General features: G+C 36.5%; 1 protein-coding gene across 3 annotated transcripts in view; it reads left to right on the top strand.

The window, feature by feature from the left end:
- TTC27 (tetratricopeptide repeat domain 27) overlaps window positions 1–14,383 on the top strand; it is a 112,820-nt gene that overhangs the window by 80,034 nt on the left and 18,403 nt on the right. The window contains exons 11-14 of one of the 3 annotated variants that reach the window (XM_059841329.1): window positions 578–673; window positions 2,752–2,874; window positions 9,043–9,270; window positions 13,830–13,928. In XM_059841329.1, the coding sequence (XP_059697312.1) occupies window positions 578–673; window positions 2,752–2,874; window positions 9,043–9,270; window positions 13,830–13,928 (546 nt within the window). The remainder of the gene's footprint in view (window positions 1–577; window positions 674–2,751; window positions 2,875–9,042; window positions 9,271–13,829; window positions 13,929–14,383) is intronic. The other 2 variants (XM_059841330.1, XM_059841331.1) reach the window with 2 other exon arrangements.

Here is a 14,383-nt window from a genome sequence, read left to right as displayed (position 1 = left end):
TCTGGCTATAGCCTCCTTTAATATTGTGGGGTTTTTTGCTATTGAATTTTGATTTAAGTAACTTCATAGTGGATTTTCAGAGAAGAAATTAGTGGTGCAGTTTTTCTCTGTGAAAGTTAACATTCTCTTTCAAAGGGCTTCAGAAGAAAATATTTCAACAATCCAAAGCTCCACCAAAAGAAAGAAAATAGCCTGAATTGAATTGTATGCCAAGTCACAATAGTTTATTCTGTATTAGAACTGTTTCCAAAACCATGGTCCACTTTAGTATGTTTGTCTTTCTCTTTTAAATAAGAACTGTCATGCCTAAAGCACATCAATTCTGTCTTAGGGGAAAACTAGCTTAAGGACTGAAATGCATTAGGCAGAGTCACTACAATAGTTGATGCAGTTTGACTCTGCAAGTGTTTACTTGGGATTTTAGATTTGATTCTTATTCTTGGTATTGATTATAATTGATTATAATTTCTCCAGTATGTCAAAAATGCCTAGAATTCTGAATACTTTGAATTTATAGGAGGTTTAGGTTGATTAAATCTGAGTAAATAGCAAATCAGGATATACTTTGCATTTGCAGGCACTTGCAGACCAGTTTGAAAATACAAATACATCGGTGACTGAACGCATGAAGATTTTCTACTGTTGTCAGGTGCCTCCACATTGGGCCATACAGGTGTGAAACAATCCCATTTCAATCTTTACTTAAGAGTCTGTGGTGGTTACTTTTGTTGCTGCATCACTCCAAAGTGAAGTGAGTGTGATGCGACCTTGAGTTGAAACTCTGTAGAAACAAAGACATAACCGAACATACACCAGGTGTTTCTGGAGAGAAGTCAAGTTCTACAGTGCTCTGCTTTCAGATGTCTTCTTCTGACCTGCACAGGAGTAATTGCTTTTTAGTGCCATTCTTCTTTCCTTTCCTTTTTCCCCCAGTACAAAGTAGACTAGAACTTGCAAACTTCAAACATATCTCCTATTAAAATAAACTTGCCACTGTGTTACCTTTTATTACTGGTTTATTTTTGCTACTGTTACTGCATCTTTCTTGTCTTTTAAAGTTCACTTTGGGAAGTTGATCGTGGTGAAATCAGCCAGGTTGGGAGTCAATAGTGCGCTGAAGAGCTTAAGCTGAGAAAGCTTTTCTTTTGAGATAATCCCCTCTTTTACTGGTACTGTCAGGATTTTTTTATACCCATAACTACACTGTTCATCTTCATTTTCTAGAAGAGAAATCTACACACTAAAGTCTTATCTGGTGATTCTGTATTTAACAGACTCAAGAAAATTGTTAACATTGCATACCTCCAAAGGTATTCATGTTGGTTTACATTTTGTGGTGTTTCATTCCTTTTTGATTTCTAATCTCACTGCATGTTGTTTTAACCAATCATATCTTCTCTGAGCATTCTCAAGATTTTCTACATAACCTTTCATCAGGCACTTGCAATATAACCATCAAATATGGTTTTCATTTCCAGTTGTCAGAGTGGCATTTTCAATCCAAACCAGTTCCCTAAGCCAAAGATAGAAATGCTAAAATAGGGATTTATAATGAAAGATGACTCAATCTTCTAGTCATAGTAATGAAGACACATTGCATATATAAATTTTACCAAATATAACTGAGCAAATTTAATTAAACATTAATGAGATTTAGTTTTAGACAATGACAAAACTTTTTTCCTAAGTGATTAATATCAAGCTAAGAGGTTTTCAGAGTTTGTTACATATTTATATCAAAGAATTGTAGCCAGATGCTAATTTTTTTTTTTTTTTACTACTACTCTGTTCCCCTCTAGTAACTCCTTGGATTTGCAACAGATACTGAACCTAAACCAATAAAGATAGGTTCATAACATATGTAGAGAATTTCACGGAGTCCATTCAGGATCACCAAGTCCACTGCATAGGTTAACTGTGTAGTGCATAAGGAGCTGTCCATACCCAGAATGCTCCCATTTATTTTTCAAACCTATTTATCTATCTGTCACACATAGTGCATGTTACCCTTACTTCAAGGGTTAAAACCTATTTGTAATTTTAATCTTCTCTTAAAAAATAAAGACCAAAGATGACTTTTCAAAGTCATGAAAACATGCCATGTTTGTTTTGAAGACATTACTCATTTATTTTCATTAGTACGCTGAAATAATAGCTGAATTTGAAATAACAAAGAGGCTGACTGAACTGTGAGGAAAACTCAACTAGAGAGTTGAACCTAAACTCAAATCCAATATTGGTTTGTGTAAAAACCAACACCCTTTGGCAGTGGCTGTTTGGGACAGTGATTTCTCACTGCTACTGGACAGAATTGTATCAGAGCCTTTCTCTCCATCTTTGTCTCTCCACAGGTGCACAATACTGTGACAAAGCATTGCTAGAAGGGGCTTTAATTCCCTTCTTTGGCCTCTGTTTCCCACTCGGCCTGCCCCACATCCTGCTGCAGCTGTTCTCCAGCCACATGGGCCTCATTTAAGGGCTGGAAATTCATCTCTGTCAATTCATTCTTGCCATGTCCATTTCTATTTTTGCATTATATTGTTAAATTGTTCAAAGCACAACAATTTTTATTCAGTTGGTGGGAGTATTTTGAGGTATATACATGGTTTGAGCCTCCAACCTGAAGTTTCAGAAGAATAATTCCATACTCTCTGTCTGCTTTTTGTTGATGTCAGAAATGCCTCTAGCATCTTTTTAAACTGTAGGCATTATTTTCTACTTTCAGTTACCTGGAATTTCTTATCTTTGCAGCGCCAGCTTGCAAACTTGCTCTTTGAGCTGGGTTGCACCAGCTCTGCCTTGCAAATATTTGAGGAGCTGGAAATGTGGGAAGATGCAGTAATCTGCTATGAAAGAGCAGGACAACATGGAAAGGTAAGAAAAATGTTTCATGTGGCTGAGATCCCATCTTGAAATAGCATCTGAAAGGTGAAGGACTGTCTGGCTTTAGCTGGCAAATCACTAATGACACTCACTTCGACAGGGGTGTCTTCACAGGAAAATCTGTTTAGGAAAAATTGACACATAAGAGCTTGTCATAACCTGTGAATGCTAAAAGAATTGACTTGGAGTAACAGCCACATGAAATGGAAGTTAGTAAATAAGAAGCAACTTGAGATGCAAAGAAGATTGTGATAGTGATCCTTGAAAATATTCAAGGATAATTGAATTAGCTACTATGGATAAATAGCAGTGTGGGCATTTCAGGAAAGCCGTAGCAGTCATTCATGATGGAGTCTTGAAACTTTGTCTGGAGGGGATATTAATTTTCTTTCCCACTTGATTTCACACTATTAGCTGTAGTTTTTAAAAACACTTTAAATAGAGTAACATCAGTGTTTGATGTATGTAATTGCTTAATGTTAGCATATTCAAATTACAGAATCAAACACTTGAGACAAGAAGTGGTGTAAGATTAAAAGACTTTACTTGTTAAGTCTTTGTTGATGTTTTCCTGAATTTCTCCATTATTTCTTTAGCGTTGTGTGTCGTCAGCTCCAAAAACAATTAAAAGCCATCACCTAACTCTGCATATCAGTGACGTAACTCTTAAATTGCTGGTAACAGGCTATATTAGCCTTCCTATTGTTGATTATTGTGCTTTTACTATTAGAGCAATGGTGGGAAGATTTTAGAAAATCATACCTGGAAGCAATGCCTACTTGTATATCACTTTAACTGTGTTCTCTTTTAGGTGCAAACTCTCACACAGGCTGTAGCAGAAACTTATGCTATCGAGCAGTGTTTTCAGAATTTATATAGATATTCAGAAATATCCAATTTCAGACAAAAAGAGGGTTTTTTCTTTTTTTCCCTTCCTTTCCCTCTGTTTGGTGTATGGTAGCATTAAATGTATGGGTGTACGTGTGCCTTTATGATGCCACAAGCACAAATACTATGCTCCAATATAATTTTAGCTTAATGGAGATCTAGAATTTCAATTAATAGAAAAAAAGCAGAATGCCTTATACTTACATGGTTTTTTAATAGTCATGCACCAAAGCCTAGATTTTGTTCATTATAAACTGACAGGTATGTCTTGCTGGCAAATTCTGTGCCACATTATGCATGCCTTGGGGATAGCATGCTAATATCACAATCTTCTCAGTACAGTGGAGAAATAGAGGTCAGTATTTTCCATTTCCTGGAAATGCATTCTGTCCTAGTTACATTCACAAACTGCCCTTAGGGAGTTATGAAAATGGCACTCAGAGAATAGGACAGGATATCTGACACAGGAAACTGCTTAGAAATGCTTTCGGAATGAGGGATTGTGCTGTGCTTTGAAAAAGAAAATGCTGTGTAAGTATGAAATAACAGAATTGCTGGAAGAAAGCTAGTTTTGGACCAAAAAAGACAGCAAATTAGAAACATGTAGCTGTGCATGGAGGGGAATGAATGTCTCTGCTCTTTATTGCAAAGTGTTCAGAGTGTGAACTGCTTGTATTTACCAAAAGTGTTTTGATGATTTTAAACCTGGTAGTTATTTTTGGAGAAATGCACAAAAATCTACTGGAGTAGTATGTTGGCCATTAGATGTTCAGATCATTAATGGGCTTAGCATATATCTGTGCAAAAGAACAAACTCTATTTAACAAACTTCTGTATGTTTTTCATTCACAAATGCTTTTATATAGGAAACCCGAATTTAAATCCTGAAAAATCTAATAAAACTGCTAAATATCAGCAATACCAATGTGATGAGTACTTACACATCACAGTAAGTTTCCTCCTGTTTTGGAATTACCTGCTGATAAAGAAACAGAGCATGTGGATAAGGCCATGTGAAGCTCCACATTGTGCTGTTAGAAAATAGGTAATTCATTTGGTTATAACAGGGCCTTGTAGCAGTACAAATTTTGCAGAGTAAGATGTCACTAACATTTAGCAAACTTTTTTGAGGATTTGTTACTGTTACTAGATATGGCTCTATATTAATTTGTTTTATAACCTGAACAAAAGTAGTAGGAACTAATATTATTACATGAGTCAACAGAAAAAATAATAGAGTGCCAAGCAATGAGCATATGGCACAGAAAAAGGAGAAAAAACTTCTATAAAGCCTGAATGCACAGTGTATTGATAGTTGCTGTGGCTTTCTCACTGAAGTATTCTACTAATTGTATCCCTTTAACAGACTTGTTGCAAAGGGACGCATCTCTGTTTGTGTAGTGAGAACTGGTGTTGAAAAGTGCCTCTCTCCCTTCTTTTAACTGTGAGAAGTAGCCAAAGGTCTCAAGAGTATTATTAACCTTGGACAACTCTGTCTAAGGTATAAGAGGTCTCTTCCACCTAACAATTGATACTATTTCCTTGCTAAAAGAAAAAGAAAGGGTGAACCAGAGATGTGACTTTTCAGTTCTTCCACTTGAAGTACTGCCTTTCTCCCTTGCAAGTCACGGTAACTGCTGTAACATGGTAGCTGCTGACCTTTGATAGATTAGTGAGATCTGCCATTTGGCATCAGATGGATATTCCATCTTAAAACAGCCTGTTTTCAGCCCTATCTCCATTCCATCATCTCATGAGAGGATACAGAGTCTGGTTTTAGACCAACATATCCCAGCAAACCATGTTCTGCCGGGTTATTTTTCTTGTCTTGCATGACACAGATACCTCAAAACGTTTGAGTGAGGAAACACAATGATGGCAAGATCTCAAAAGCCCACCTTTAAAGTCAGGTATGGCTTCCCAGATGTGAGGCAGTACTACACTGATTAATGCATGAGCTCATTCAAGAACTTGATTAATTTCCACTAAATATAGTAACAGTCACAGAAGGCAGGTATGCATTCCTATTTGTGGTTACAAAGCTAAGAAAGAGGAGTCAGTGTGTCGCCCAGGGTCTTGCATGAAATTGCAGGGAAGGTGAAATGAAAACCAAAGAGCTTTCCTCTTCTCTCACTGCCTTTTTCCATGCTCTTCTGTTCTGCTTCTTCATGCTGCTTCTCTGTTAGCCAAGCAAATTATGTGCAAGCAGAAAAATGACTTTTTAGGAAATACTTTGAACTAGCAAAGGAATTAATTGTAAAATAGTAGAACTGCTAGATCAGTAAAAAGTGAGGATAATAGGGTCTTTTAGGAAATATATAAAATTAAAATATGGGAATGCATGAATGGAATTGCAAGTGGAAGTTTGGGGTTGGGAAGCCAGATGCAGGATGAACCATGAACTTGGTGTGCATTAGTCTGCATAGTGAGAAATGAAAAGGCACCACCTCTTGTTTAAACTAGGCCCCTCTTTGCTGATTGGACATTTTTGTGAAGTGCTGCCTGTTTAATTCCCATACCACTCAAAGAAGTTTAGAAGACAAGACAAGAGCCTAAATCTTTCTAGTGACTTTTGAGATTAGTATTGAATTCTGTCCACTCTGGTGCAGACTGTCCTGTGAAAAACCAGTGTTGTTATAAATGCACCTGATTCAGTCAGTAAGGATCATACAGCTTCTTTTTTTTTAAAGTTATATTTTAATTGATAGTTTTTTTATATAATATCTTTCTAAATTTAGTTATAACTTTTACTTATAAACATGCTTATTAATAATTAGTATCCCTTTAAGGAGTAAGAACAAATCTCTAGTGGCTGTATTTCTTTTACTTATATTACATGTGCATGCACTGTGTGAAAGACTTTTTTTTTAAATATTTGTTATTAAGGAAAGATTTGTTTTTGCAGAAGCAGGGCTCTTAGCAAAGGTTAAATGTGATTTTTTGAAAACACTTTACCACAAAGTTAGGAGAAAGGATTTTTCTCTTTCTTTCTTTCTTTTTTCCACCCCCACAAAATCCTAGGCAAAATGAGAAATCCAGTTTTAGAGTATTATCTGGTTTTGTAGAACGCAAATATGTTGATAACACATGGGTTTTCTTTTAGTTTGATCTTTGTACTAGCCTTTAAATATTTAAGTAATAAAAATGTTTGCAACACACCAGAGAGGTGATCAGATAGCTAATCAGATGAAGAAAAAATCAGACTTCTGCTTATTTAATTCTCTGTTTTATCTGTGTGCTGAAGTATTTATGTTGGCAATGAATTCTTAAGCTTAGACCAGAACATGATGTTTTTATGCTCTTAAATGTAAAACACCATTAGTGAGTGGTTGTCTTTCCAGTCTAGGCATTGCCACATGATAGCAATCTGAGCTTGGGAGTGCCCTGCAGAGGAAGTGGTGAAGATGCATCTTGCAGTGCACTTTTCACCTCGGATCTTCTTATGCAGCAACATTTCAATCTTGTTTCTCAATGTGAATGGGAAAAAAAACCCACCTTGTCTTTTGGTGTCTAATGTGGTTGCTGCAAAAAATCAGCTCTTTTTCTCTAAAACAGAAAAATCTTCTGTAATGTCTGTTATTAATATGTTGTAGCAACTAATGGAAGCAGTTAAGAGGATGTAAACTGCACTTTAACCATATCTCTGGAAGCCAGGCTGAATGGGACTTTGATTAACCTGGTCTTATGGAAAGTGTCCCTGCTCATGGCAAGGGGGCTGGATTAGATGATACACAAATTCCCTTCCAAACTAAACCACTCTAGGTTTCTGTAAGTACAGTCTTCTAGTTAGGCAAGATTTTTCTAGTGCTTTGGCTGGGCTAATTCTAAATGTTAAATAATGGTTTCCTTGGCTTTTTTTAGAGAGCTGCTTCACAGGCACTTCAAAACACTTGCAATCAAGTTATTTTCCTAATAATTTGCCACCAGTTTTCTTCTTAATGGGATTCTATTTTTGCTAATTTTACTATTCTTCTAGAAATCTAAACTCTTCTTCACACTTGTGCACTTCAAATATTTGTAGACTTTACTGTTACTTTACAAAAATAATAGTAAGAATGAGATGCTAAAATTGCTGTGCATTAGATATTTCAAAACAAGGTAAACCAAGCATTTTTCTAAAGATGGTTTTCAAATAGGTTTGATGAATTTTACTGATAGGAGTAAAAAACTTTGCTTCTCTAAAGATCATCTGATGGTCAAAGAAAGCAATTCTTACGCAAGAAAAGCAGTCATAATTTAGATGCAGAGATGATATCAGGTTTCCTTTTAGGTAAAGGAGCCACAATAGAAGAATGACTGGAGTTACAATGTTGAACTTTAATTCTGTGGCAGGCAGTATTGGATCTTTCTTGGTGTAGATGGTTCAAGTAGATCTTTTCTAAGAGCAAAATTACACTGATCTGAATTGTGTGTGTTACATTTTTGCAGTGGGGGACTGAGGTAACAGTTCCCCACTGTCTGTCTGAACAACAGATCGTCTGTCCAGTGCATTTAGCTTTTCAAAAAGCCACAGAAAACAGACTATCTCTTGCTTAAAAAGTGAAACAATAATTTTATTGTTAGAGCAAAGATAGTGGGCCTGAGAAAAATAGCTTTTGAAAGTTTGTGACAGCCCATAATAGATGTCTGAAAGACACAGCCTGTGTCTTCTTTTTTATAATGCTGTATATATTTCAAATATATTTTATTTCAAACATTTAGATAAATTTACAATTTACATAAAGGCATGGCATTTCCACAACTGAAAGTATGAAAGTCAACGTGAGACAGAATGGAAATCATTATTTTCAGAAAAGAGTAATTAGAGAAAAGGGAAGGAAAGTCGTTGCAGGAGTACTTACTAGGACATGTAAAAAAATTATAAACTTCTAGAATTGCAGATGCCTTGATGGTGCTGATACTGCATTGCTGTGAATTAGATGTAGGTTTGATGTCCAGGACTGATATTTGTTCTTGGGACAGAATGCATACCTAAGATGTAAAGAAAGCAGTAAGCTCTTTCTTGTTTTTATGGTTTAATTTTCCTTGGTGTGTTAAACCAAAAGCTACCATATCATGTTGAAGTGTTTTTTAAACATCAGTTTGGAACCAGATCCTTTCTAGACTTTATCTTTGGTGCTGTGTTGGATGAAGATACAGTTTCCTCACTAGCTCTACTTCTTAAGCTTGAGCTGATGATTGCAAGGTTCTAAAGCAGTAGTTGTTCAGGTAGGTAATTAACTGAAAATAAATGGTCTCATTCTGTGTTGATTTCTCTTTGCTCTTTAACAGGCAGAAGAAATACTCAGGCGGGAGTTAGAGAAGAAGGAAACACCAGGATTATATTGTTTGCTTGGTGATGTTCTTAAAGACCACCAGTATTATGACAAGGCCTGGGAGCTTTCCAGGCACCGCAGCGCCCGCGCCCAGCGCTCCAAAGGCCTCCTGCATCTCCGCAACCGGGAATTCAGGGAATGTGTGGAGTGCTTTGAACGTTCAGTGCAGATCAACCCTATGCAGGTGGGGAAATTGTGCACATACGGCTTTGGTTTTAATTTGGATGTTCTGTTTTGAATGATGACACTTCTTTAAAAGACAGTTCTGGGCACAGTTACCAAAATAAGAGTTTATTACTATTCTTAGCAAAATTTTCTCCATGTACTTGGAAGATTGGCTAAAAATGGTAGTATGAAATGAAGACATCCTTTTGCATCCAGGTCTTTGCATGCAGGTAAATCTTTGCCTGTAGAACTCTTTCAAAGAAATTTCAAAGATTATTTCAAAGAAAATTGCAAATTAATAATTACCATGAAATAAATTATGAACAGGTTATAAAGCAAAACAGTTACAAGAGGAATGCAGATTTTAACGAAAATTTCCCTTTGCCCTATCTGAGTTTGCCGTGGCTTTGAGTTACAAATTCTCATCTCTGTATTTCACAGAAATGTTTTTTTAGTGTTCTGGTCTGTCATGTTCTGGAGTCACTGAGAAGCACTGTGCTATGCTTGTGATGACAGTAGCTTTTAGTACAACAATGCATTAAAATTGAAATCACAGTGGAAAGAGTTCTCTCGATGAGGATGGTTTCCCTTGCTGATCTTTGCAAGCTATTCTGCAGACTTTTGTAATCTTGTTTCAGTTTCTCAGCCACTAGATCCCATCCCAATGAGGTTCACCCTGTGGAAGGTCTTCAGAAGTTAAAAAAGCTTTGTGGTTGTTTATGTATATAAATTGTGCTCCTCATAGCCATTTCTAGGTCCATGCAAAAGCAGGATATTCATCCTTCTGTTCTTTGCCCCTCAAAGAGCAATGCTGAAGCTGCTGTTTTAAGTACCATGTGACTAACTGGACTTTTCCTTTAGGATAACTTTAAATGCCTCCAGCCTTTCAAGTAATTTTCATGAAGCTTTTTTTCTATTTCGCTGATGTATTTTATTCCAATAAATCAGGGTCCTAGTCTTATTCAAATGAGCTCCAGATAACTTATAAACATCTTTAGAATGGAAAATAAAATGAACGAAAATGCCAGCAAAATATATATTACTCAGATAGGAATTTTATTTAAATCAAGAGAACTTCCAGATAATAAAGGGCTTCTGGAGATGGCCTACAGGGCTCAAAACTGAGAAATATTCTGCTGAAATGCTTTTTTATTTTGTATCCTTTCCAAAGGAAGTTTAGAATGAAAGGAAATCCAAGAAAAATAGGCCAGTCCATATAGGAAAGTGAACATTTCCTCCTCTTGTTGCTTAGGAAGCTCTTTTTAAGATTCAGTTGAATTGTTTCAAACAAACAGATTGAGCAGCTAGATAGTGCAGATTGACATAACTGTCTCTTAAATTCTGTCTGTATTCTGTGACTACAGAAATGAATTGTTTCCTGTTCTAGGGCATCTTGTGAGTCAAAAGCAGAGTGGAAATTGATTCTAAATGCAAGAACTTTACCACAAGGAAAAAAAAAATTAATTAACTTATTAATTTGTTCACAGAATTGTGAATAATTTATCAGGTAAACAAAGACACCCTGTTACAAAGAAATTGTAATTTTTTGTGGTTTTAGAAATCTTTCTGAAGGAAAAGATTTTCAGATTGCATCAAGTGATTCCCCAAAATATGTAATGGATAAAATCATTCTCTCTCAACCTTCCTGTAATCTTGTGTACTTTTTAATCAGCCAGTCAAGTGTGGTAAAGATCTTTGAGGTAGGTGTTTGCTATATAAGCCAATCACTCTGTCAGTCTTTGGGCAATCCACAAAGAAATGAAAGCCTTGCTGTTCAAATATACCTGAAACTTGTGTTCATTAGCACTGCTGCTCACAGAATTGCTTGTTCTAGTTCACGACTGTGGGTGACAGACATATTCCTCTTGTACTTTAACTATGAGCATCTTGCAAGGCTTGACAAACACTTCCAGAGGTCAAAGAGCTCACACAGTCAGTTCTCTGGTGGTGAAAGCCTGTGCAGTTTAGAAGTGAGACTGTGCTACTGTTGCTCATTAGATTTATAAGACATGCAGTGACTGTTTTTCCTCTCAGGCTTTACAGAAGCACTGTTTGACTTGTATCCTGAGCTATAAAGTTGGAGCTAACCTTCAATTTCATACTTGATTGCTCCAGTCTCTGCCCCTGCTTTTTCTGTCCAGAAGTTACTGACCTAAAAAGAATATAGAAGGGAGTTAATGAGATAACAGCCATGTGGGAGGGCTGGTGGACAAAAGAGCCTTAAAAAATTAGATTGACTATATGGTTATTTACTAATAGGATTGCCCTCTGAAATTTGAGAAACATAGTTTTCTCTTCATGTGGAATTTCTTCCTTGATCATTGAGTTTATGAATCATGAAAGTGACAGGTGGACAATGCTGAGAAGTAGGTTTTCATGTTTGCCCAGCCCAGATGTGGTTGCTAATTCTATCTTCACCTATTTACCCATATGCTCCAGAGATGGGCCATCCACTTACACCCCTCATAAGCAAAAGGATATCTTTATTGTCAAGTTTGTGCCGTTCTTTTCTCAGTATCATGAAGTTAGATTACCCACCAGGCTGCCAGCTCTGACAAAGATCAATGTCATGTGTTTGTATTCTGGGATCTGAGCTCTGAAGCAGATTAACTATAAATTTTATAGCAGTTAAGTCAGGAGCAGATATAAGTTGAGTTTTAGAGATAGGAAAATGAGTTTAAAGTAGAGAGAACTGTAAGAATGTTTGCTACAGTTTGCAATTAGTCTGTAGAGGTAAAAGCTGCTTGCGTATGGGCCAACAGTGTTATCCTCAACCCTGTAAAATCCCTGATTTAAAAAAATTTTTAAGGTAATGTTTTTGTGTTTAAATATTTATTATGATTTCCTAAGGAGAATCTGAATTATCAGAGTTAGTTGCTTCAGAACTAGTACCCAAAACACAATAGAATATAAACATTAAACAGGCACCTCAAGAAGTAATATGGTGTTGTGCAGTATGGAGTTAATGTAACCTGTTTTTCCATCTTCCTCTTCCCCACCTCTTTCCCTCTTGAAAAACTTCCTAAGAAAAACGGGGTTTTTTTGACCTTGGCTAATATAATGGAGAAATGGCTGAATTTATGTCAGTAGAATAGTAGTACCTGGATTGATTTTGCAACACCTTACAAAATGTCCTGGTTTGTTTTGACTGCATGCATTTAAAAAGCATGATGCTGTCAGAAAATGTTCTGTTAATGTACTTAGGGTTTAATCATTTTCTGAATTACAAAACTTTTATAAAAGGTAATACTGGTTAGCTTGCAACTCTTTGAGAATTAACTATGTGGCAAATCAGGAACTTGCTGTTGTGGAGCTATGAAAATGTATTTTGCTATAATTTATGCCATTATCTAATACTATGTAGAGTAGAACAGACAATTTCAACTGGAAGGGACCTACAATGATCACCTGGTCCAACTGCTGACCAAGTTAAAGCACATTTTTAAGGGCATTGACCCACATGCCTATTAAACACTTGACAGCCTTGGGGCATCAGCCACCTCTAGGAAGACTTGTTCCAGTGTCTAACTGCCCTCTAGGTAAAGAAATGCTTCCTAATATCCAGACTAAACCTCCCCTGGTGCAGCTTTGTACCATTCCCATGCATCATACCACTGCACAGCAGTTCTGTGTGAGCAGTGAGCCCTGGCAGCCAAGAGGGCAGCGAATCCTGGGATGCATCAAACACAGCTCAACCAGCAGGTCAAAAGGAGGGATTATCCTGCTGTCTGCAGTTCTCACCTTGAGCACTGTGTGCAGTTCTGGGCCCCACAGTTTCAGAAAGATGAAATTGTAGACCTCCAAATGAGGTCTACAAAGCTGGAAAAAGAGCTGACTGGAAGGAGCATCCTGAGAGGAGTGGGCTTGTCTAATTTGGAGAAAGGGAAGTTGAGACATGACCTCATTGCTCTCTACAGCTCCCTGAGAAGGGGAAATGGAGAAGGGAGGTGCTGAGCTCTCCTCCCTGGATGAATCTTAATTGATGAGAGGTATTTGGTTGTAACAACTAAAGACTTTAAATGCAAGATTACTGAACTGGTAAATTCCGTTCTCTCTGCAAGGCGTTATTTGAGTACATTTCTATCTCTAAACATTGTGATAAAAACTTGAGAAGGTTATCAAGAGAAGAAACTGTAATTTTGAACTGTTCCTGTTCGGTCATTTGAGATGTATTTTGTAAAATGTGATTACCTTGAAAAACATTTCCGAGTGTATCATTTGACTTACTTGTAATAGTATAAAGTGAATGTGGATTTTTCACAAATGAAAGCAAAATATGCAAACCCCTAAATAACTATCCCTTTGTTCTGTAAATGAAAATGGACTGTTAAAGAGCACTTCACAAATGGTCAAGTGGTCTTCATGCAGTCAACACCTTTGCTTATCCATATTTATTAAAACTTTGAACCTGAAGTTTTTCTCTAATCAGCATACAGGATACTGATTTTTCCAGTACAATACTATCATAGCTGAAGATGGGTAAAAATCAACAAGAGTTGTGTGTTCTCCCAGGGCAAATTATTTCTTTTGTGCTGAAATATCCATGTACGTAGGTAACCATGAATTTTTTCTCTCCAGCTAGGTGTATGGTTTTCCTTGGGCTGTGCATACATTGCTTTAGAAGGCTACGAAGGTGCTGCCAAAGCATTTCAGCGCTGTGTCACATTGGAACCAGATGTATGTACTTTTGAACAAACCATTCAGATGGCTTATCTAAAAGCAGCAAGGATGTTTTCATTATTAACAAGCAAAGCAATAATGAAAAACTTTTTTAAACCTTAGCCCTTTGAATAAATTAAGCTTCTTCATGAAGAATATATTTTTGTCATAAGGCATCATAAAAATACTTAGCCATTACTTAACTTTGTCCAAGTATGAGTGTGTGAATGTTAAAATATATTTGAAAAATTCCTTTGTGCTTGCACACATTGCTAAAACAGACAATTGGGAATGACTAAATTGTAAGGAGACATAAAGAGAGAAAAAACAAAAATTATATTAAAATATTTACTTCTCTAAGTAATCAAATTCTTCTGAAAAAAAAAGTCAAGTTTACGTGTGACAAGTAAATTTGTAACTGTATATTTCAGGAGCACAGGGAGAATGGAGCTCAGCCATTTTTTCAGGATGCA

The sequence above is a fragment of the Haemorhous mexicanus genome, chromosome 3, assembly GCF_027477595.1.
Source record: "Haemorhous mexicanus isolate bHaeMex1 chromosome 3, bHaeMex1.pri, whole genome shotgun sequence".
NCBI lineage: Eukaryota > Metazoa > Chordata > Aves > Passeriformes > Fringillidae > Haemorhous > Haemorhous mexicanus.
Note: the sequence above shows the minus strand (reverse complement) of the source record. Positions and strands in the feature narration are given on the sequence as shown.